Raw genomic sequence first — 25,279 nt, forward strand, 5'->3', positions numbered from 1 at the left:
ATTAACAGTCATGCTATACCTACTATACACAGCCTACGTTGTTACCAGGTTGTATTCCTAACTGTGGTGGTGTATCACCAATGGGACCTGGCATACTAGTTTATCCATCAGATATGTTGGGGGTGCCTATAGACTTGAGGTTCCAGAAAATAGGACTGTCTCATTCTCACCCCATTTTATCTAGCATGCTAGCTGGCACACCAGTAGGTAGTTCAGTAAATATTTATTGAATGAATGAATGTATTTACTAAGGATCATAGTAGGCTCCTATCTAAAAGCTTAAAATATCTACCAGTAAAAAGACATGTACATAATCTTGGCATTTTATGTATGTTTCTGAGCCAGAATTTATTGACCTTGATGTAGTTGATACTTTATTTTGTTTTGTACTGATAGGTTGCCCTACTTATTTCTATTTCTGTCAACCAGGACAGAGTTGGGGTTTTGTTTTTCAGTATTTTTGACAGTTAAGGATAAATCACTTTTCTTGAAAGAATGAGCATTTACTAACAAATGCTATATGTGATAACAGAACTGTCATTGATTTTAAATTCTAATAATTTTTTTTCTGAGACAGAGTCTCATTTTGTCGCCCTTGGTAGTGTGCCAGTGGCATCATAGCTCACAGCAACCTCAAACTCTTGGGCTCAAGCAATATTCTTGTCTCGGCCTCCCGAGTATCTGGGACTACAGGCACCCATCACAACACCCAGCTATTTTTAGAGACAGAATCACTCTTGCTCAGCCTGGTCCCTGAGCTCAAGCAATTCACCTGCCTTAGCCTCCAGAGTGCTACGATTACATGTGTGAGTCACTACACCCAGGTTCAGGTTTTTCTTAGGAAACGCTAGTCCCATCAAGCCTGGAAACCACTGCTATGTGGCAACATTCTGTTAGAATGGTCTTCCTGTCTCTGAAGAATGAAGCAATTTTCATTCTTTTACTGCCATTCTCCTTGCCCAAGTACCACCTCTTCCAAAAAGTTATCTTTAACTGCTCCATCCTAAATCCCTTAGCTGTTCCCAAACAAGATTTCATATCTATTCACTTAGACATGAATAGGGGCTTCTCAGCCCCCCAGCCTAGGAAAGGATAGTTTAGTGGGTATTGAAATACACAAGGTATCAAAACAGCAGCACCAGGTTGCTGGAGCCTGCCTCTTACTGAATCTTTACCTCTGCGTATCCATTGTTTTCAAGGCCCAGTGGGAGGTGGGGAGGGAGTCACAAACTCCCAGATGCGTCTGCTATAATGTGTCCTTGCTCCTGTCTGTTCCCCCAACAGTTAACCATTTGTTGCTTTAGTCACTGTGCTGAGCACCCGAGTTGCTAGTTTGAAGAACTCCAGGGGGCCCATTCATGTCCTTCCTGGTGTAAATGGCACTCCTTGGAATTGTGTATTGCAGCATCTGCCTGGAAAGTGCTGCTCCAACTGCAGGCAGATGTCCTAGTACCTGGTTTGGCTTGCTTAAAGAACCAGAATTTTCTTTCTTTCTTTTTTTTTTGCCGGACCTGGACTGTCAAGCCTTTAGCTTAGCTCACAGCAACTTCAAACTCGTGGTATTCAAGTGATTATCCTGCCTCCCCGCTCTGGAGTAGCTGGTACTACAAGTGCCTACCACCATGCCTGGCTAATTTTTTCTATTTTTTAAATTTTATTTTATTTATTTGTCTATTTATTTTGAGACAGAGTCTTACTGTGTCTCCCTGGGTAGAGTGCTGTGTTGTCAGCTTAGCTCACAGCAACCTCAAACTCTTGGGCTCAAGTGATCCTCTTGCCTCGGCCGGCCTTCCAAGTAGCTGAGACTAAGGCATGCCACAAAGCCCAGCTACTTTTCCTATTTGTAGTAGAGACAGGGTCTTGCTCTTGCTCAGGCTGGGCTCAGACTCCTGAGCTCAAAGGAGCCTCCTGCCTTGGCCTCCCAGAGTGCTAGGATTACAGATAGGAACCACCAAATGTTTTCTTTTTCTTTTTTTTTTTTTTGAGAGTCTCACTTGGTCACCCTTGGAAGAGTGCTGTGACGTCTTGCTCATAGCAATCTCAAACTCTTGGGTTCAAGTGATTCTCTTGCCTCAGCCTCCAAGCAGCTGAGATTATAGGCAAATGCCCCGCCATTTTTTAGATACAGGATCTCGCTCTGGCTCAGGCTGAATGTTTTTTTTTTTTTTGTAGAGACAGAGTCACACTGTACCGCCCTTGGGTAGAGTGCCCTGGCGTCACACGGCTCACAGCAACCTCTAACTCTTGGGCTTACGCGATTCTCTTGCTTCAGCCTCCCGAGCAGCTGGGACTACAGGCACCCAACACAATGCCCGGCTATTTTTTTGTTGCAGTTTGGCGGGGGCCAGGTTTGAACCCACCACCCTCGGCATATGGGGCTGGCGCCCTACTCACTGAGCCACAGGCGCTGCCCTGAATGTTTTTCTTAGTAACAAAAGTAATTCAAAGCTCCCAGCTCCGTGGCTCTCACCTGTAATCCTAGCACTCTGGGAAGCTGGGGGGTGGGGGGGGGTACTTGAGCCCAGGAGTTCAAGACCAACCTGAGCAAAATTGAGACCTGTCTCAATTTTCTAAAAATAGAAAAACTGAGGCAAGAGGCTTACTTGAGCCCATGAGTTGGAGGTTGCTGTGAGCTATGACGCCATGACACTCTACCCAGGGTGACAGCTTGAGACTGTCTCAAAAAAGAAACTAAATAGTTATTCAGTTGTTATACTTGCAATAATGCATCAGACTAATCAGATTTCAATTATATGTACCATGTTTTGTCAGATCTAAGATACTATTGATTATAAGATGCATCATTATTTTATGTACAACTGAGAAAAAAAAAAGATTGCCAATTGAACTATGAATCATCAACTGTAACACATCCCAATTTCAGAGGGGTTGAAATGTCAAAAAATGTGCACCTGGGCGGCACCTGTGGTCAAGTGGGTAGGGCGCCAGCCCCATATGCCGGAGGTGGCAGGTTCAAACCCAGCCCCGGCCAAAAGAAAAATGTGCACCTGAGTGAGACCTGATGAAATATAGTATGCTTTAATCCATCTAGGATGTGAAACAGTGCCATACAAGTCAAAAGTTTGTAATGTTGAGTTTCTAGGTTTTTGATGTATAATCTTACTTTGTTATGCATGTTTCCTGAATAATCATACTACGGATGTTACCACAGAAGCAGGGACAGCGCATTTCAACTGGATGTAAACACATAAAACAAACAAAAGTGAATAGGTTGTGATTCAGTCACATAATGTTTAGAAGAAATACTGGCATCAAGTCATGCTTAGATTATGTTACAAATAAAAAATTAATTTTCTGACAGTTGCTTATACTGAAAAATGTGTGCTGACTAGAAGAATCAAGTTTTAAATGAAAATGCAAGTTTTTATCTTTGGAGAAGTCAAACTAAACAATCAGAACAATCTGAGCAGTGCAGTAGAACGACTTTACATCTATCCCGGAAGCTGAACAATAGTGCTTGTTGCTTATGGGGCCATCAGGAAAAGCCAGCTGTGGATTTCTTTCTAGTACAATTAATTGCTTCCGCAGTATATAAAATTGAAAGAATTGGGTGCTTTAGTGCGGAAAAAGGATATCCTGCTACACTGCTCCCATTTCCTCATAGAGGCTATTACTGAGCCTTTCACCATTAATTCACATGCATTGGATTATCCTGTGATGAAAGCCCAAAAAGCCTTTTCATTTTTATAGTCTCTGATTTCCTATTTATTTGGCACCTCTCTGGAGATACCTGCTCTTCTCCCAAGACTGGCTAATTGCTAGGATGTCAGAAAGTTGCTAATAAGGATTTCCTTTTCAGAGACTAATTGTGAGCCCATCTCTTTACTTTTTCTTAGGGTGGCTTCTGAAATATTGTGGGTTCTGTCATTGTTTGAAATGACAGATGCAGTATTTTCAGAGCCAACTTTCTTTTTTTTCCCGATTTTTTTATTTTTTGAGGCTGAGTCTTACTGTGTTGCTTAAATAGAGTGCCATGGCATCAGCCTAGCTCACGGTAACCTCAAACTCCTGGGTTTAAGTGATCCTCCTGTCTCAGCTGCCTCAGTAGCTGGGCCTACATCTGGCTAATTTTTCTACTTTTAGTAGAGGTGGGGTATAGAGTTCTTTCCTAGGCTGGTCTCAAACTCCTGAGCTCTAAGGATCTTCCCACCTGGACCTCCCAGAGTGCTGGGATTATAGGCGTGACCGTCTGTGCCCAACCTCAATGCCAACTTTCATTTTCTGCCCATAGTACACTTTGAGACCAGCAAGTAACCTTTTTTTTTTTTTTTTTTTGAGATAGAGTCTCAAGCCACCACCCTGGGTAGAGTGCTGTGGCATCACAGCTCACAGCAACCTCAAACTCCTCGGCGATTCTCCTGCCTCCACCTCCCAAGTAGCTGGGATTACAGGCGCCTGCCACAATGCCTGGCTATTTTTTGGTTGCAGCCATCATTGTTGTTTGGCAGGCCTGGGCTGGATTCGAACCTGCCTGGATTCAAACCCGCCAGCTCAGGTGTATGTGGCTGGCCCACTTGAGCCACAGGCGCTGAGCCCAGCAAGTAAATCTTATTTAAATCCTTTGTGTAGACCTGTACTGGCTAGTATGATAACCACTTACCTTGTGTAACTATGTAAATTCTAAGTTAAAAGTAAATAAAAATTAAAATTCAGTTTCTTGGTCTAACCACGTTAAGTGCTCAATGGCCATTTGAGATTAGGGGCTTCCATGTTGGAACAGAGGAGAGAGAAGACATTTCACTGAAAGTTCTATTAGTGTAGGTATAGATTCTGGCTTGCTCAGCTAAAGCACAGAATCTGAACTCGTTGCTGCTCTCACAATTCAAAATAAATGGTGAGAGTTGAGTGTGGTGGCTCATGCCTATAATCCTAGCACTTTGGGAGGCTGAGGCAGGTGAATTGCTTGAGCTCAGGAGTTGGAGACCAGCCTGAACAAGATGGAGACCCTATTTCTACTAAAAATAGAAAAACTAGCCTGGGCTTTGAGGCAGGTGCCTGTAGTCCCAGCTACTCGAGAGGGTGAGTCAAGAGGAGTTCTTGAGTCCAGGAGTTTGAGGTTGCAGTGAGCTATGATGATATCATGCTTCTCTACCTAGGGTGACAGAGTAAGATTCTGTCTCAAAAAAAATAAATAAAAATAAATGATAGAAATGCTGTACATTGGGTGGCACCTGTGGCTCAGTGGGTAGGGCACCAGCCCCATATACTGGGGGTGGCGGGTTCAAACCTTGCCCCGGCCAAACTGCAACAATAACAAAAAAATAGCTGGGCGTTATGGCGGGCACCTGTAATCTCATCTACTTGGGAGGCTGAGGTAAGAGAATCGCCTAAGCCCAAGAATTGGAGGTTCCTGTGAGCTGTGATGCAATAGCACTCTACTAAGGGCAACAAAGTGAGACTCTGTCTTTAAAAAAAAATACATTTTTTTTTTTTTTTTTAAATTTGGCCAGGGCTGGGTTTGAACCCGCCACCTCCGGCATATGGGACCGGCGCCCTACCCGCTGAGCCACAGGCGCCGCCCAAAAAAATACATTTTTTTAAAATGGTAGAAAATTGGCCAAAATGCTAACGAGTTGTATCCCAGTAGTAAGACTGTGATCACTTTTTTATGCTTTTTGCTTTGTTTTTCAGATTTAATAAACACGTACTTTCTTTTTGTTTGTTTGTTTGTTTTTTATTGTTGGGGATTCATTGAGGGTACAATAAGCCAGCTTAACACGTACTTTCTTGATTAGTAAAAATTAAAGATAACTAAACCCACTTATTTCTTTTATTCCAATTTCAAACTAAGGTTTTTTTTTTTTTTTTTTACATATTATCTTGATGAAAACAAACTTAACAGATACACAATATGAATTAGAATTTTTCTAATCTATAAACATATGACAACACAACCATTCAATTTAGTTTATATGAAAATTGAAGAATCACACTGAAAATTAAGAAAATTGCCATATCATTCAAATACATGGGACTTCTTTAATCAATACACTTTTATTTGAGAGATATCCCATATTCAAACTAAGGTGGTTTCACCCAGTCCCTGTCTCTAAAAGAAGAACAACTGATTTTGAACTACTATTTCTTCAAAAATTACCCCAGGAGGCCAGGCGAGGTGTCTCACACATGTAATCCAAGCACTCTGGGAGACTGCGGCAGGCAGGTGGATCAGGAGTTCCAGATCAGCCTGAGCAACAGCAAGACTCCGTTTCTACTAAAAATAGAAAAACTAGCTGGTGTTGTGGCAGACACCTGTAGTCCCATCTACTGGGGAGGCTGAGATAAGAGGATCTTTTGAGCCTAGGAGTTTGAGGTTGCTGTGGGCTGTGATGCCATGGCACTCTACCCAGGACAACAGAGTGAAACTGTGTCTTAAAAAAAACCCATAAACATCTACCGAGGGCCATAAAGTGAGACTCTGTCTCTACAAAAAAAAAAAAAATACCCATAAACAAAAAAACAGGGCGATGCCTGTGGCTCAGTGAGTACGGCGCGGGCCCCATATACCGAGGGTGGCGGGTTCAAACCCGGCCCCGGCCAAACTGCAACAACAAAAAAAATAGCCAGGCATTGTGGCAGGCACCTGTGGTTCCAACTACTCAGGAGGCTGAGGCAAGAGAATTGCCTAAGCCTAGGAGTTCAAGGTTGCTGAGAGCTGTGACGCCATGACATTCTACCAAGCATGACAAAGTGAGACTCTTGTCTCTAAAAATAAAACAAAACAAAACAAATTCAGGCAACTCCTTTTAGTTGAGAGATCTGTATTCCCTTCTATCCTGACATCAGCAGCATCAGAGACCCATGTTGGGGTGCCCTAGAGGCCTGCTGGAAGAGATGGCTCATGACTGCAATCCTCTCTACCCCTGCATTTGCAGGACATTTTGCCAGGATCCATGTATTTCTAGACTATAGTTCAGAGTCTCATAGTTAAGGCCCAACAGATTAAGGAAGCTCATAGATTGAAGAGGGCTCTGGAACAGCACCTGTGGCTCAAAGAGTAGGGCACTGGCCCCATATGCCAGAGGTGGTGGGTTCAAACCCAGCCCCGGCCATAAACTGCAAAAAAAAAAAAAAAAAAAAAGAATGCTTTCTTGGGCGGCACCTGTGGCTCACAGGAGTAGGGCACTGGCCCCATATACCGGAGGTGGTGGGTTCAAACCCAGCCCTGGCCAAAAACTGCAAAAAGAAAAAAAAGAAAGAAGAAGAGGGCTCTGGTTTTCCCACTAAGAAGAGAACCATAAAAAAAATCCTCGTTTCCTAAAAGTTCTGACATGACCATACAGGTTTAATTAGGAACAGCAAGCTGTTTATAGCAAAGTATAAACTGTGTGAAATGTAAAGCAGACCTCAGTGGACTCTCCCAAAGGATGTCCTGTGCTTCTCCAGATTCAGCAGTTCTGGCTTGGTGAGGCAGGGTACTACAATGGGGATAGAGGTGAACCCAGAAATCCCTTACAGAACTTTCCACGACAAAACAGGTGGCCAGAGAGCTCACAGAAAGCCTCTCTGTTTTTCTTTACTTTCTTTCCTGAAACTTGAAGCCAATCCCACTGTTTTTGGGTTTTTTTTTAAGAGACAGAGTCTCAGTCTGTCACCCTCGGTAGAGTGCCAAGGCTTCACAACTCACAGCAACCTCCAGCTCTTGGACTTAGGCGATTCTCTTGCTTCAGCCTCGCAGGTAGCTGGGACTACAGGCACCCGCCACAACGCCCAGCTATTTTTTTTTGTTGTTGCAGTTTGGCTGGGGCTGGGTTTGAACCCGCCACCCTCAGTATATGGGGCCGGTGCCCTACTCACTGAGCCACAGGCGCCGCCCTTGTTTTTGTTTTTTGAAACAGAGTCTCACTCAGTCTCCCTGGGGTTGAGTTCCCTGGAGAATAGCTCACAGCAACCTCAAATTCTTGGGCTCAAGTGATTCTCTTGCCTCAGCCTCCCCAGAAGCTGAGACTACAGGTGTCAGCTACAACACCTAGCTTTTTTTTTTTTTTTTTTTTGTAGAGACAGAGTCTCACTGTACCGCCCTCGGGTAGAGTGCCGTGGCGTCACACGGCTCACAGCAACCTCTAACTCTTGGGCTTACGCGATTCTCCTGCCTCAGCCTCCTGAGCAGCTGGGACTACAGGCGCCCGCCACAACGCCCGGCTATTTTTTTGTTGCAGTTTGGCCGGAGCTGGGTTTGAACACGCCACCCTCGGCATATGGGGCCGGCGCCCTACTCACTGAGCCACAGGCGCTGCCCAACACCTAGCTATTTTTTAGAGATGGGGGTCTCGCTCTTGCTCAGGCTGGTCTCAAATTCCTGAACTCAAGCAATCTGCCAGCGTTGGCCTCCCAGAGTACTTGGATTACAGGTGTGAGCCACCGAGCTCTGCCTAATTCCACTGTTTTTTTGTTCTGTTTTGTTCTGGGTTGTTTTTCTTCTCTTTTCTTTTTTTTCTAATTCCACTGTTTTGACTATGTCAGGACCCATCCACTAGAGAGACTCTTGAGAAATAAGCTAGCAGCATTGTGTGGCAGGAAGAACACAGACTTTGGAGACAGAATCCTGGCTGTACTTCCTAGCTATTGACCTGGGGCAAAGTTTGTCAACCTCTCAGAATCCCAATTTCTTCCTTTATAAAATGGGGATAATATAATATTGATCTAATGGGAAAGATGTGAGAGTTAACTGAGATAGCTTACACAAAGTAGTTGGCATAGAGTTAGCATTCAGTTAGTTTTAGTTACCTTTCCTTTTCCTTCTATAAAGTGATTGGTCCATTACTGTTTATGTCGAAGGGGAGAGAAAACAAACTGTAAAACTCTTAATGAGCCTCACTTCAAATATAGTCCTGTGCAGTTCAGTAATTAGTTTATAAGTTCTGCTTCAGCTTGGGCTGGGCTCCAGTTCTTCATTCCAGCCTTAGCTCTGGAATTCCCCTCACTAGAAAATCTTGCCTGCCCACTCCCAGCCTGGGTTAGTGGCCCTCCTGAGCAATCCCATAGCACTTACTTGGCTTTCTGCTTCTTAAACTGGGGCATCTGACATTAAGCCTGGAAGATGTAACATTGTTGTTACATCTTCAGCTTGTTATTTTGTTTTGTTTTTATTTTGTTTTGTTTTAAAGAGCATGATTTTTAAATATTATCATATAATGTTAGATTATAAAAGAAATTTGGAGCTCAGCACCTATAGCTCAGTAGCTAGAGCACCAGACACATACACCGAAGCTGGCGAGTTTGAATCCAGCCCAGGCCTGCCAAATAACAATGACAACTACAACCAAAAAATAGCCTGGTGTTGTGGAAGGCACCTGTAGTCCCAGCTACTTGGGAGGCTGAGGCAAGAGGAGCTATTGAGCCCAGGAGTTTGAAGTTGCTCAAACTGAGCTATGATGATGCCACAACACTCTACCCAAGGCAATAGAGTGAAACTATGTCTCAAAAAGAAATTTCACAATTGCAGAGAGTCCCCAGAGAACATGTGTTTACTGTCTTTTGCTTCTAGATCTGCTTTGTAGAAAAGTTGCAGAAACATCTATTGCCATATGATAGTCAAATTCTGCAGTAACTTAATCTGTTTCCTCCACCAGACTGTGAGATCTGTGAGGCAGGGATTGTGTCCAACTGGCCTCTGAATTTGAAGTACAGTACTTAGCTATTTAGCATGAGGCCTGGAACAAAGTAAAGCCTCAATGAATATCCGTAGAACTGGACTCAACTCTGTCTTTCTCCCTGGTACTTCTAGTGAATATAGTATTTCCACGGAGGAGAGGAACCATTTTACTGACAGTACTTCACATTGAGTGCCTGCTGGTGACAAACATTTTGGAGAGACATATTTAACCTATCTGAACCTTGGCTTCCTGATCTGGGAGGCTTGTAAAGATTCAATGAGAAATGGTACATTAAAGTACCAGGCACATAAGCATAGAAGGTATACCCACACACACAGAAAGCTTATTTCCTTTCCTCTAAAGTCACATTCCAGTTTTTAACCTACAGGTAACAAGATACTGCTCATTTTAATCATCCCAAGCAACTGAAAATGGACCTGATATCCATGACTCAGGTCTGTAACACCCTTGATCTTCCTCCTAATATCACCATGCAACAGCTTGCTTACATATGGGTTTCCTTCACATTTTTTTTTTCTTTTTTTGAGACAAAGTCTCACTTTGTCACCCTTAGTAGAATGCCATGGCATCACAGCTCACAGCAACTTCAAATTTTTAGGCTCAAGCAATTCTGTTGCCTCATCAGCCTCCTCAGTAGTTGTGATGTGACACCCGGCTATTTTTAGAGATGAGGTCTTGCTCTGGCTCAGGCTGGTCTCAAACCTGTGAACTCAGGCAATCTACCTGCCTCGGCCTCCCACAGAGCTAGGATTACAGGCATGAGCCACCGCACCCGGCCTTGGAACAGTGTATTTTTAAACCTTTTTTATTTCACAGCACATTTGAACCTATAGTTAAACTGCCACAGCATTTAAATTATGTTGATAAAAAAAAGTAAAAAAAGAAATATATTTACTGTGCTTTGAACTTCTTTTGAAAATAATTTAATTAATGATCTTAAAAAAATTTTGCAGTACACCTAAGAGTCTCTTATTGCATACCACTGTGCTATGGCACACTGGTTGAAAATCACTGAACTAGAATAGAAAGTGGAGAAAGGTAAGCACTTGTTAGGATGCAGGAGATGCAGAGCCATTTTGAGCCTCACTTCACTCAGTAATGTGATTTACCCTTGCAAGCCCAGGATGTGTCTTGGCCCTGATAATGGGGACAGCCCTGGACAAATGTTATCAATTCCTAACATAGAGCTTGAACCAGGGAATCAGGGTCCCTTGAATGGCTGTGTCTTTCATTCTATTGGCCTGGGGCCAGAGTAGCTTTATGAGGAAACTAATGAAGCTTAAGCTTCAAGCCTCTTCCTTGCTTTCAGAGGTACCCATGGGTACTGAGTTGCTGGATTATTCGAGGTTCAGAAGGGAAGCTAGGTTGCAATCAGGGAGCATTCCTATGTAAGTTTCTCTGATAATTTGCCTAAAGTGACTGAAGAAGAAAGAGTGGTTCCATGACTTCATTCATTTGTTGTGGTTTTTTTTTTTTTTTTTTTTTTTTAATCTCACTATGTCACCCTCAGTAAAATGCTGTGGCGTCACAGCTCACAGCAACCTCCAAATCTTGGGCTTAAGCGATTCTCTTGCCTCAGCCTCTCAAGTAGCTGGGACTACAGGTGCCCACCACAACATCCGGCTATTTTTTTGTTGAGGTTGTCATTGTTGTTTAGCTGGCCTGGGCTGGGTTCAAACCCACTAGCCTCAGTGTATGTGGCCGGTGCTGGAACCACTGTGCTATGGGCGCCAAGCCTGTTGTGATTTTTTTTTTCTTATTCTAAATGAATACTCAGTTTGCTATTTGCAATTACTATATATATTCTTCTTTAAAATGGCCCTACAATTCCTGGATCCTGGGCTAAATTGGGCTCTTAGCAAATCTCTGCATACTTTTCCCCAATGCCTCCCTCTCCTTCGGCTCATCAGAAAGTCATATGTATAATGGGAAGGGGCTCTTCAGGGGTCTCTGTAGAGGTGACCACATGTAAGATGAATCACCATTGCTACTTGCATTTCTTCTTCTAGCATGTTAGATGCCTTGCATCAATTCTTCTACAAATACTAGGACCCTCTGGCATTCCCACAGGATTCATTAGAAAGAAAGAATAAAACCCATCTTAGCTGGTTCCTCCCCTGAATCTAAAAAACTATTTCGAAATAGTTCCTTTATACCTACCTTTATGCATCAAATTGACTTTGTTTTTTGGGGGGGTTTTTGTTTTTTTTTTTTTTTCAGTTCTTTTTGGCCAGGGCTGGGTTTGAACCCACCACCTCCAGCATATGGGGTCAGTGCCCTACTCCATTGAGCCACAGGCGCTGCCATCAAATAGACTTTGAACTGGAGTTTGATAAAGGGAATAACTGACTTGCAAATAGAAAGGTAGCTTGTAAATATTTACTTAATAAAACATTTTGGGTTTTGAATAGAATTTGTGTGTGAAAAAAGGCACTCTGTTCTCTAAGTGATAACAATGATGGTTGTTCTTTTGTCATTTCATTTCTTTTTTTTTTTAGAGACAGAGTCTCACTTTATCACCCTTGGTAGAGTGCTATGACATCACAGCTCACGGCAACCTCCAACTCCTGGGTTTAGGCGATTCTCTTGCCTTAGCCTCCCCAGTAGCTGGGACTACAGGCACCCGCCACAACGCCCGCCTATTTTTTTTTGTTGTTGCAGTTTGGCTGGGGCTGGGTTTGAACCCACCATCATCCGTATATGGGGCCGGCACCCTGCTCACTGAGCCACAGGCGCCGCCCTGTCATTTCATTTCTAAATCTCTCCAATCTAATACCTAAGTGTAGATGGAAAAGCCAAAAAATATAATCCAGTACATGCACATGTTGCTCTGGAAAAGAATTCAGAGTTTTTCACAGTTAATACAGTTTAATACACAAATGTGCTCCCAATAGTTATTCCTCATAGCTGCTTCTTTTGCAAACAGGTGAGAAAGACAGGCATGTAAGCAATTTTTAAATAATGTAAAAATGCAGGAGTGTTGTGGAAATGCCAAAGAAGGAACATTGACCCACAGAGTGGCCAGGACAATATTGTGTCATGAGAAAGTGGTACACAGCACCTGAGAGGTGAGGCTGGGGTGGGGAGTTGGGACCTAGTATGTAGGGGGTCTTGAATGCAGGTTCTATTGAGGAATAGTGAGAAGCCATTTATGAGTGTTGTGCAGGACCATTTATTTTACCAGATTTACTTTCAGAGAGATTTCAAATGAGAGATGGATTAGGAGGTGGGTAGAGGGCAAAATGGAGAGAAGGAGATCAGTTAGGAAGCTGGTGAGGGAACCCAGAGGAGAGAGGTCCGAAGACAGGAGTCCTGAGATGGAAAAGAGAAAACATATGTAAGACAGGTTCAGGAAGTAATTCAGCAGCCTGTAGTAATTATCGCTTATCAGAGCAGTGCGGGAAAGGAAAGAGAGCAGATCCCTAGTTTCAGTAACTGTGTGGTACGTGCAATTCACTGAGAGAAAGAACACAAGAGGGTGGCACCCGTAGCTCAGGGGCTAGGGCACCGGCCACGTACACCCTGGCTGGCGGGTTCGAACCTGGCCCAGGCCAGCTAAAACAACAATGACAACTGCAACAACAACAACAAAAACAGCTGGGCGTTGTGGTCCCAGCTATGTGGGAGGCTGAGGCAAGAGAACCACTTAAGCCCAATAGCTTAAAGTTGCTGTGAGCTGTGATGCCATGGCACTCTACTGAGGGTGACAGGTTGAGACTGTCTCAAAAAACAAAGAATACAAGAGGAGAAGCAGGGCAGGTGGTAGGGTGAAAAACCCAGCTGGGGGCAGCTCTGAAATCCTGACAGGGAAAGGGTTCAGGGCAGTAGGACTGGGGGATTTGTCTTGAAACTATGTTTATAATAATAAGCAGTCTGCTTTTACTTAGATTGTACATTTAGATATGAGTCCTGGGTAAGATGGGCGACAGGTTATGGGGGCTTTAAGTCCCCACCCCATCCTGAAGTCAGCATTGCATGTTGTATTAGTTGAGATTCTCTTGGTTATAAGTGACAGAAACCCAGTTTAAACAAACTCAAAGAGGAGAATTTAACAAACCAGGGAAAAGATAAGTGTGGGGCCTCAGGACCAACTCGATCCAGCAGCTCTCATGGAGGCAGAACACACTTTGTCTCTCTCATTTGGAATCTGCTTCTCCGTGTCTGTTGGCTTTGTTCCCTCCTGGGGGGCAGGGTAGACTTTCTCATATGGGAGGGAACAGAGGGCCTCTTGGGCTTTCTTCCTGCTCAGCTACCAGTGAGAGAAGGGACTCTTTTTCCAAGCCCCAGTTTTAACATAATCTCAGAAAAGGTTTCTGATTATTCTGACTTGAGTCACAAACTCACTACTTGAACCAATCACTCTGCCTAATGGGGCAGGGTCTGTACAAGAGGAAAAGATAGACAACACACAGATGGCAGTCCCCTGCCCCACTCCCCACCCCCATCCCCTCACCATCCCCGTGAAACAAACAGGTGGGCTTGGATGGCTTTGGGACATCCAGGTGAGGCAGTGGAGCAAAACAGGGACTTGTGAGCCTCAGACTCTTTCTAAAGACTTTTGTCTGATGGCTTAGAAAGTAGCTGATGGTCTTGACAAAATTAATTGCAGGATTTATTCTACAAGCTCAGTTAATACTCTGAATGTGTTAACTAATGAGAACTGGTATCGTTTGGATACTTGTGCCCTCTAAATCTCATGTTGGAATTTAATCCTCAGTGTAAGATGGGGCCTGGTAGGAGGCATTGGGTCATGGGGGCAGATCTCTCGTGAATGGCTTGATGCCATTTTGTCAAAAATGGCCGGGCCCCTCTTCCTATCTTTCTTGTTTCTCCTCTCACTGCTCCCTGTTCACTTTCTGCCATGAGTAGAAGCTCCCTGAGGTCCTCACCAAAAGCAGAGGCTGGCTCCATGCTTCTTGAACAGCCTGTGGAACCGTGAGCCACATAAACCTCTTTTCTCTATAAATTACCCAGCCTCAGGTATTTATAGCAACACATAAAGGACTAATACAATCATCATTCTTAGATAACCCTTCATATGTATTTTATAGGGGTTTAACTGGGATCAGACAGCAAAGTTTGTAGTTACAAAGTAAGGTGTTTTTAAGAGAAAGCAAATCTCAAAACAGCATGTGTAATATGATTACAATGAAATAAAACATAACAATGTGGCTGGGTGTGATGGCTCGAGGCCTGTGGATTGCTTGAGCTCAGGAGTTCGAGACCAGCTTGAGCAAGAGTGAGACCCCTTTTTAGTCTCTACTAAAAATAGAAAAATACTAGCCAGGCATTGTGGTAGGCTCCTGTAGTACTGGCTACTCCAGAGGCTGAAGCAAGAGGATTGTTCAAGCCCAAGGGTTTGAGGTTGCTGTGAGCTATAATGGCGCCACAGTGTTCCACCCAGGGCAACAGAGTAAAACTCTGTCTCACAAAACAAAAAACAAAAAACCCCACAACAATGTGTGCAATCTGTGTAGGTGTGTGTGCAAGCATAGGTCCATGTTTCCCATAGTTCAGAAAACAGTACTGTGTCATGACAACACAGAACAGTTTCCCAGACTATAGACAATTGTATACGACCTTGACTGTTTTGTTGTATTCATACAGAACTTGATAAGCAGCTTTGAACATTTTTTCAAGTGAAAAGTCTTATAGGAAAAATAAAATATATTCTCCTGTCAAAAGCCAGGTTCTTTTTCTGTACTGTTTATTTCCTCTCTTTGCAATTGGTAGGCATTTGAAGGCCTTCTGTGAGGTGTCTTAGAGCAGCTTCCAAGGCCCTGTGCTCTCTGCCTCCTCCCTTCCTTCCCTCCCCTCTGCTCCCAAGCCCTGGGCCCTCCCAAGCCCTGGGCCCTCCCTGAGCCAAGATTGTTCCCCTAAATCTTTTATTTTTTTTTTCCCCCTTAAATCCTTTACATTTATTTTTCCCTCAGTCTGGTACACTCTGTGTCTAACTTGGGCATAGTGTTTTTCTTCTTCTTTTTTTTTTTTGTGGTTTTTGGCGGGGGCTGGGTTTGAACCCGCCACCTCCGGCATATGGGACCGGCGCCCTACTCACTGAGCCACAGGCGCCACCCAGTGTTTTTCTTCTTATCATTCAGAGCTAAGCTCAAATGTCACCTCCTCAGAAAGACAGAAAGAATTTTCCTGACCACCCAGTCAAAAGCAGCCTGCCCTCAGCCCCACAAGCACATCATTTTGTTTCATTTTCCTATGGTTCTCATGAATTCAAATTGTATTCATTATGTATTACCTGTTTCGGCACCTGTGGCTCAGTAAGGCGCCGGCCCCATATACTGAGGGCAGTAGGTTCAAACCCAGCCCCGGCCAAACTGCAACAACAACAACAAAAATAGCCGGGCATTGTGGCGGGTGCCTGTAGTCCCAGCTACTCTGGAGGCTGAGGCAAGAGAATCGCCTAAGACCAAGGATTTGGAGGTTGCTGTGAGCTGTGATGCTAAAGCACTCTAGAGGGTTAACAAGTGAGACTCTGTCTCAAAAAAAAAAAAAAAAAAGTAGAATCCTTATCCGTGCTGTCATCCTCCAGATTTGCAACGGAGACTAGCTATGCAGGGAATGTCTGTGGCATGAAAAACTATACATCCCAACCTGTCCAAATGGGTTTAGTATATGAGTGGATTTCTTCAGAAGGATGATACTGACATTGTGATTGGCCTGGGACAGCCAGAGCTCAGGAAAGCCTAAACTAGTATGTGAAGTGCCCTTTCCCAAATGGAGTGAGTGTTTCCTAATTGGAGTTCCATATTCTGTGCTCGTGTTAGTTAAACAGGCTTCTTTATTGAAAACATAGCTCACTTTTGTTTTTGTTGTTTGTTCGTTTTTAAATATGGCTTCACAAATTTGAGTGTCATCCTTGTGCGGGGGCCATGCTAACCTTCTCTGTATCATTCCAATTTTAGTATATGTGCTGCTGAAGTGAGCACCATAGCTCACTTTGTGTACTGGGGATTTCTAGGGCGATAAGCATATGCAGCAATTTCCTAAACTTATTTGATCCAGAATCAATTTTTTTTTTTTTTTTTTTTTTTGAGACAGAGTCTCACTCTGTCACCTTGGGTAGAGTGCTTTGGCATCATAGCTCATAGCAACCTCAAACTCTTGGGCTCAAGCGATTCTCTTGCCTCCACCTCCTGAGTATCTGGGACTACAGGTGCCCACCACAATGCCCAGCTATTTTTGGAAATGAGGTCTTGCTTGAGACCGGCTCAGGCTGGTCTCCAACCTGTAAGCTCAGGCAATCTACCCACCTGAGTCTCCCAAGTGCTAGGATTGGGAGTCACCACACCCAGCTGGCTATTTATTTATTTATTTATTTATTTTAGTAGAGACAGGGTCTCGATCTTGCTTAGGGTGGTCTCAGTCTTTTTTTTTTTTTTTTTGGTGGTTTTTGGCTAAGGCTGGGTTTGAACCCACCACCTCCAGCATATGGGATTGGCGCCCTATCCCTTTGAGCCACAGGTGCCGCCCCTGGGTGGTCTCAGTCTTGTTCAGGGGTTCTTAAACTCCTGAGCTCAAGCAATCCACTGGCCTCAACCTCCCAGAGTGCTAGAATTTCAGATGTGAGACACCAGGCCCAGCATAGTTTTTCTATTTGTAGCAGAGATAGTCTGGCTTTGCTTGAACTCCTGAGCTCAGGCAATCCACCAGCCTCAGCTACCCAGAATGCTAAGAATATAGGCGTGAGCCACTGTGCCCAGCTCTTTTTTTTGAGACCGAGTCTCACTCTGTTCCTGGGCTAGAGTGCAGTAGTGTAAACCTAGTTTTGTAATAACCTCAAACTCGGGTGGCGCCTGTGGCTCAGTCGGTAAGGCGCCGGCCCCATATACCGAGGGTGGCAGGTTCAAACTCGGCCCCGGCCAAACTGCAACCAAAAAATAACCAGGCGTTGTGGCGGGCGCCTGTAGTCCCAGCTACTCGGGAGGCTGAGGCAAGAGAATCGCTTAAGCCCAGGAGTTGGAGGTTGCTGTGAGCCGTGTGAGGCCACGGCACTCTACCGAGGGCCATAAAGTGAGACTCTGTCTCTACAAAAAAAAAAAAAAATATATATATATATATATAATAACCTCAAACTCTTGGGTTCAAGTGACTCTCCTACCTCAGCCTCTGTTCCTGGGCTAGAGTGCAGTAGTGTAAACCTAGTTTTACAATAACCTCAAACTCTTGGGTTCAAGTGACTCTCCTACCTCAGCCTCGTAAGTAGTGGGGACTATGGGCGCCCACCACAACACCTGGCTAATTTTTCTTTTTCTTTCAAACTTTATTCAAATTAATATGAGGGTACAATATTTAGGTTACATTGTTCTCACTTCCAGGATAAAGTTCCATTTGTAGACGAGCCCCTCATAATTTTTCTATTGTTTTAGTGGAGATGGAGTCTCACTCTTGCTCAGGCTGGTCTCAAACTCCTGAACCCAAATGATCCTCCTGTCTTGGCTTCCACAGTGCTAGGATTACGGGCGTGAGCCACCATGCCTGGCCTCAGAGCTGATTCTTTAGGCCATGTCTTTATCATTAATGAGTCTAAGTTCAGCTTGATGCCAGGGTTACCCTGTAAAGTAGCTTGAAATACTCAAAATATTTTTCCATTGAACTAATCTGACATATTTTAGTTATTTATCTTGTTTGGCTGATTCCAACCCATTAGACTATAAGTTCCATGACAGCAGCACTGTCATATTGTCAGTATCCAGAGCAGTGCCTGGCACCTGGTAGAGGTTCAGTAAATATTTGCTGAAAGAATATATGAATAAGCAAATGAACAAACAATATTTATTCTGCCCACAGGTCCTTAGTGAAAAGGGGAGGAATTTTGGTACAAGTTAATTATACCAAATTCTAATTTGTATGGTTCATATTTCTGGACTATCTATTATTTATGCTTGCTGGTTTTCCCATGGATTTTTTTCTGGATCGGCAAGGTGGAGAAGTTAAGAAAATGAAGGAGTAAGGAATTTGGGTTTTGACCCCCCTTTACTGGTGATGGTTACAACCAACATTTGTATTGCCTTTTCCTTCCAAAAGTTATTGCACTTGGTTCTCAAAATATCCCTGTGAGGCAGGTGTCATACCCTTCATTTCCAGGTAGATAAACAGGCTTAGAGAGACTCTCTCAATATCACTCAAATGGCATAAAACAGCCTCCATCTAAACACTGGTCTTACTGTGCCAAAGTCCAAGTGTATTCCATTGGCACCTGGCTGCCTCCCCCAGCTGGTCGCGTGCACTGAGGAAGCCACTTCCCCTTTCTGGGCCTTGGTTCCTGAATCTGGAAAATGCCTAAATGATCTCTTAGATTCCTTCCAATTTTAAATGTTATAATCCTATAAGCCTGTTTCTCTGCTATCTATTTTTTTTAATACTATGTCTTTAAAAAGGACTAAAATAATAAGATTTTATTTCTTTTTTTAATTGCAAAGCTGTTTCAAAACCTGATTCAGGTGCTAAAAATCAAATAAGCTATGAAAAATTTCCCTTTACTTTTAAGTAATGCTTAGAAACAGACTAACTTGAAAAAGAATGAATTTGTTTTGTTAAGTAAAGCGTCCTCAGAGGGATCTTTATTATTTTTTTTTTAAATGCCATGAGAGGGTTTTACACTGAACTTTCTTGAAAACAAATGATATCAAAGGAAATATAACAACTTTTTAAGAAATAAAGCCATTTCTAGCAGAATAAAAATAAATTAGGCCGGGTGCAGTGGCTCACTCCTATAATCCTAGCATTCTGGGACGCCAAGACAGGAGAATTACTTGAGGACAGGAGTTTGAGACCAGCCTGAGCAAGAGCAAGATACCCCATCTTTAAAAAAAAAAAAAAAAAAAGGGTGGTGCCTGTGGCTCAGCGGGTGGGGTGCCAGTCCCATATGCTGGAGGTGGTGGGTTCAAACCCAGCCCCAGCCAAAAATAAAAAAATAAAAAAAATAAAAAAATAAAGGAGAATAAGTATTTTAAAAAAAAAAAAGGTAGTAAACAGCTGGGCATGGTGGCTCACACCTGTAATCCTAACACTCTGGGCAGCTGAGGTGAGTGAATTGCTTGATATCAGGAGTTCGAGACCAGCCTGAGCAAGGAACTTCTACTAGTAGAACTTCTACTTCTACTAAAAATAGAAATAAAAAAACTAGCTGGGCATTGTGGCAGGTGCCTGTAGTCCCAACTACTCAGGAGGCTGAGGCAAAGAGGATTGCCTGAGCCCAAGAGATTGAGGTTGCTGTCAGCTATGATGATGCCAGGGTACTCTCTCACTCTATCCAGGGTGACAGAGTAAGACTTTGTCTCAAAAAAACAAACAAACAAAAAAAGAGCAGAAATAGTTGACCACCATGTAGCTAAATAAGCAAAACTTTCAGAAAATACAAAGCAAGGTGTAGTCTTTAGTTTATTACTTAGTAAAGTCCCTTCATATCTAAAACATTTGTATTATTGACATACAAGATGTTTAAACAAGCTGATTGAACTGCAATATAGCAAGTGAGTTTATTCTCCATAAGATGTTTTGTTTTGTCTCAAACTTCTACTCATGGTCATATAGAAGTAGGCTACTTTTGATGTCACATGAAAAAACTTTACACAGAAAGCTCTGTATGTGCATATCCTTTTGGGGTTTTATTTTGCTAAAAGGTAGAATTCACCACACAGACAAAAAAACATGCAAAGTATTTTTTTGTGCACACCTCTAACACACTCTATTTCACTTCTGAAATCTTAACCAAAAAAACTCCAAAGCAAGAGTAACTGGGTTGAAAAGTTAACATTATAAAAGCTACATTCCTAACACAAACACTGCAGATATAAGTCACTCAGATGCAAAAGTCAAGTTTATAAATGTTAAGTTTCTGTTAACCATGAAAAGACAAGAATGGTACCTCCAAAGTATATGCTTGCCCTACCATGGACTATTAAAGACCATGTGGTTTGGTGTTGAAGGATATCCATGACCTTAATTTGAACTAGATACAATCTTAATCCTGATTGTATTTATAGACACTGAGTGAATCCCACTCAAAACTATTGCCTTTTCCTGCTAAAATCATTTAAAAATGATTTTTTAAAATTTGTCCTGAATTTTTTCCATAAATAAAAAAGTACCTCAGAATCTACACTAGCTCTGAGATGTGGAAAAATACCAATTCGATAAAGGACTATGATGAAACTATCCTTGGAGATATTTCACTTTTCCTTTTTTTTTTTTTGTAGAGACAGAGTGTCACTGTACCACCCTTGGGTAGAGTGCCGTGGCGTCATACGGCTCACAGCAACCTCTAACTCTTGGGCTTACGTGATTCTCTTGTCTCAGCCTCCCGAGCAGCTGGGACTACAGGCGCCTGCCACAACACCCGGCTATTTTTTTGTTGCAGTTTGGCCGGGGCTGGGTTTGAACCCGCCACCCTCGGCATATGGGGCCAGCGCCCTACTCACTGAACCACAGGCACCGCCCTTCACTTTTCTTCTTAATGATACCCATTTGAAGGAGTGTGTGTGTGTGTGTGTGTAAAACTTCTAAAAAGAGATTTTGGAAACTGAATTCTAGGGAACTTTCTTCTTTCTTTCCTCAATACCAGTCCCAGATAATTTAATAGATCGTTCTGGTAGAAAACCTAGTTAGAGCAGTTCTGTAAAGTCAGCAACCGCCTTGTCCCTGTATATTTGAACTTTCCAAACACAAGAGAATACTGCAAGGTACTTGTTTGCAACTCTCCATCAGTCCCAGCAGATTTTACTCTGCCTGATACTTTGTATTCACTTTCTTACAGCATCACAGGTGGTAAGAACCCAGTCCTGTGGTAGGTGTGTGCTCTCTCTGGTGTTCCCTGGGGGAGGTTGATGGCTTCATGCTTGGAAAAAATTCAGGCTTCCTGCTAGGGACACAGTTTGTGGCTCCCTTCTCTCCTGAGGAGAAGAGATACGTCCCCTGGAAGTCTCGGTTCTCAGAAGAAAAAGAGTTCTAAATGCATTCCCATAAAACATTTCAAACGTGCAAAGAGAAAAATCCCAAACGAGAGTGAGGACAGGGTAGCAGTGATTGGAAGAGTGCCTACATATTGTGCTCAAGGGAGAAACATCCCTGTAAACTGCCTGCTTCAATGCCATTTTCAATGAGCACAGTAACAGTACTCCCTAAAAAGGAAAGTGACTATCCCATTTCCAACTTCAGGGATTAAGTGTCTCTCTTTATCACCAAACAGCTTTAAAATGTTTACCTAACTCAAACTGTCACTAATATTGTAAAGAAGTTTGAAGGCCCAAGTCTACTTCAATAAATACTTAAATAATTGCTAGATTAACTCAGCTCAAACATTTCCAAAATACTGGCCAAAATGGCAAATGCATATGAATCAGTCCATTTTTTCCTTCCAGCACTTAACACAATTGTATATAATCATTCTACTGCATTTAAAGGAACATATGAAAAGGATGGTGGGTGCAGACCTGAAGGTGAGAGGTCCTGCCCCCCACCCCCGTGCATTCTTACTGAGGTTGGCAGAGAGCAAAGTTCCTTTTTCCCACCCAGAGTTTGGGCATGTCAGCATTTTCTGCTATCCTGTTTTACACACTGTCTCTATCTCTTTTCCATAGACCACTGAATCACTTGAGATAGAGGGTACTGAGGAAGATGTCATGAGTGAACAGTCACAGACTGGGGGTGAAATACATGCACAGGACTGGACACTCAAGCTAACAAACCTCTTAAAGCAAAAAAAAAAAAAGGGCCAAACACAACCCAAATGCTTTAAAAAATCTCCTCTCGTACACTGCAAAGCAAAACTGGAAAAACCCAATTCCACTTTCCCATCCCAATTCAAGAAGGAGCTAAGCCTTCTGGGGAAATTAGATGTTTCAAAGTGAAAGAGGGTAGCTGAAGGGCCCATCGTTCTCAGCTGTCTACAGTGTGCGCCAGAGCCCTACCTGGAGCTCTAGCAACTGCCCAGTGGCTCCCCAAAGACATTTCTTTGGACATCAGGGCTCCCCTTAGAACGTTTCAAGTTTGTTCAAGGTCCGAAGTGTAATGTGCAGAGGTAGCTCCATGATGCTAGTAATGGAACAACACTTCCTTTTTTGGTGAGGAAAACCGAATAGGTCTTAGCTAACAAGCTCTCAGCTATGGCTCTAAAAATACCCTGCAGCAAAGACTGTTTGGCACTTCATTTTGTTTGCCAGGGGAGCTCTAAAGAACTCTGCAGAATGCTTCAGATTCTCCATAACTGCTCTGACCTCTGTCCCTACTCTGGAGACTGCAGGGAAGTGTATCACTTTGGGAAAGTTGCTTTTTGTTTTTCACCTTTGAGTTCTTGGAATTCTGTTCTAAACGTTTGAAGTACAATTCCAGTCTTGGATTAATTACTAGCTTGGTTTTGAATCTTCATTTGGCTTCTAGTTGGAACTATGCAAATACACGATCTGTGCACTGAACAAAAAACTAAAATTATACTTCAAAAGGGCTCAATCCCTTCCTCCCTTCTGCTCTTCTCCCCTTCCCCCCAAAAGAAACAACAGCCTCCTTGAATCCTTTGTTGCCAGCAGCAAGAGCAGCTCTGCCTGTCAGCACCAGACGCCTCCACCCCTTACACGTTGATGGCGTGTGCGTGCTTCTGGCACAGGGGTCTGTCCTTCTTGGAGTAGAATGGCTGCCCTTCCAGATTCACGTGGCAGACCTGGGACAGAAAACAAAACTGCTTGAGACAGGGCCCTCCAGCCCATGTGGTAGGGGGACACAGCAAACAATTTCAGGCATCCCTTTAACTCCCACTCTGTTTTGTCTTTGTTTTGTTTTGTTTGTTTTTCTGAGACAGGGTCTTGCTGTTATCCAGGCAGAGTACAGTGGTATGATTACAGCATACTGCAACTTAGAACTGGTTTCAAGCGATCCTCCTGCTTCAGCCTCCCAAAGTGCAGGGATTATAAATATGAGCCACCGTGCCCCAGCCTCTAGTCACCCCTTTAAGAAAAAGCCCTGTCACATGCAGCCCAGAGAAAAGCCATAGCCTGTCCTCCCCACAACACAAGCAGAGTAGATGGATTGGACTATATATAAATTCAGACTTCCAAAAAAGACACAAAATAAAACTCAAATTTCATGAAATAGAAAAAATATATACCATGAATATAACTAATTCATGCTATCCAAAATGTATAAGAAGCCAATACAGGCTCAGCGCCTGTGGTTCAAGCGGCTAAGGCGCCAGCCACATACACCTGAGCTGGCGGGTTCAAATATAGCCCGGGCCTGCCAAACAATAATGGCTGCAACCAAAAAATAGCTGGGCATTGTGGCAGATGCCTGTAATCCCAGCTACTTGGGAGGCCGATGCAGGAGAATCATTTGAGCCCATGAGTTGGAGGTTGCTGTGAGCTGTGATGTCACAGCACTCTACCCAGGGCAACAGCTTGAGGCTCTGTCAAAAAAAAAAGGAAGCCAATACAAGTTCACAAGTTGATATACACAGAAGGGATTAACATCTAAAGAAATATGATCAGTAAACTAAAAAACATGGCAGAAAAGATTATTCTCATTAATAATTAAAAACAATAGGGCGGCGCCTGTGGCTCAGCGGGTAGGGTGCCGGCCCCACATGCCGAGGGTGGTGGGTTCAAACCCAGCCCCGGCTAAACTGCAACAAAAAAATAGCCGGGCGTTGTGGCGGGCGCCTGTAATCCCAGCTACTTGGGAGGCTGAGGCAAGAGAATCGCCTAAGCCTAGGAGTTGGAGGTTGCTGTGAGCTGTGTGACGCCACGGCACTCTACCAAGGGTGATAAAGTGAGACTCTGTCTCTACAAAAAAAATAATAAATAATAATTAAAAACAATAAATCAAGCTGAACAAGGTGGCTCACACCTGTAATCCTAGCACTCTGGGAGGCTGAAGCCAGTGGATTGATTGAGTTCAGGAGTCTGAGACCAGCCTGCGCAAGAGCAAAACCCCACATCTCTACTAAAAAAAATAGAAAAACTATAGCCGGGTGTTGTGGCGGACGCCTATAGTACCAGCTACTCGGGAGGCTGAGGCAGGAGAATCACTAAGCCCAAGAGTTAGAGGTTGCTGTGAGCTGTGACACCACAGCACTCTACCAAGGATGATAAAGTGAAACTCTGTCTCTTAAAAAAAAAAAAAAAAATAGAAGAGCGGCGCCTGTGGCTCAGTCGGTAAGGTGACGGCCCCATATACCGAGGGTGGTGGGTTCAAACCCGGCCCCGGCTGAACTGCAACCAAAAAATAGCTGGGCGTTGTGGCGGGTGCCTGTAGTCCCAGCTACTTGGAGGCTGAGGCAGGAGAATCACTGAGGAGTTGGAGGTTGCTGTGAGCTGTGTGATGCCACGGCACTCTGCCGAGGGCTATAAAGTGAGACTCTGTCTCTACAAAAAAAAAAAAGAAAAACAAGCTGGGCATTATTGTGGGCACCTGTCGTCCCAGCTACTTGAGAGGCTGAGGCAGGAGTTTGAGGTTGTTTTGCGCTATGATGATGCCATGGCATTCTATCCAGGGCAACAGAGTAAGACTTTGTCTCATAAAAAAATAATAATAATAAATAAATAAAACTGCCCTGAGATACCACTAGATATCTATTTTTTTCTATTCTTTCTCCTTTTTTCTTTTTTATTTGTCACTATTAACAAGTATGATCT

The 25,279-nt window shown here is 43.4% G+C and overlaps 1 protein-coding gene and 1 non-coding gene across 4 annotated transcripts in view; both read right to left on the minus strand.

Moving 5' to 3' along the window:
* Positions 1–16,479: 16,479 nt before the first annotated feature.
* LOC128582747 (U6 spliceosomal RNA) lies at positions 16,480–16,582 on the minus strand. The gene has a single exon (XR_008379193.1). It is a non-coding gene; the product is annotated as a U6 spliceosomal RNA (small nuclear RNA).
* Positions 16,583–20,240: 3,658 nt separating this feature from the next.
* Positions 20,241–25,279, minus strand: part of LDB3 (LIM domain binding 3) — a 72,969-nt gene continuing 67,930 nt past the window's right edge. For all 3 annotated transcript variants that reach the window (XM_053583810.1, XM_053583807.1, XM_053583808.1), the window contains one exon: positions 20,241–23,310. In XM_053583810.1, the coding sequence (XP_053439785.1) occupies positions 23,221–23,310 (90 nt within the window). In that variant the 3' untranslated portion in view covers positions 20,241–23,220. The remainder of the gene's footprint in view (positions 23,311–25,279) is intronic.

The sequence above is a fragment of the Nycticebus coucang genome, chromosome 3 (genome assembly GCF_027406575.1).
Source record: "Nycticebus coucang isolate mNycCou1 chromosome 3, mNycCou1.pri, whole genome shotgun sequence".
Lineage (NCBI taxonomy): Eukaryota > Metazoa > Chordata > Mammalia > Primates > Lorisidae > Nycticebus > Nycticebus coucang.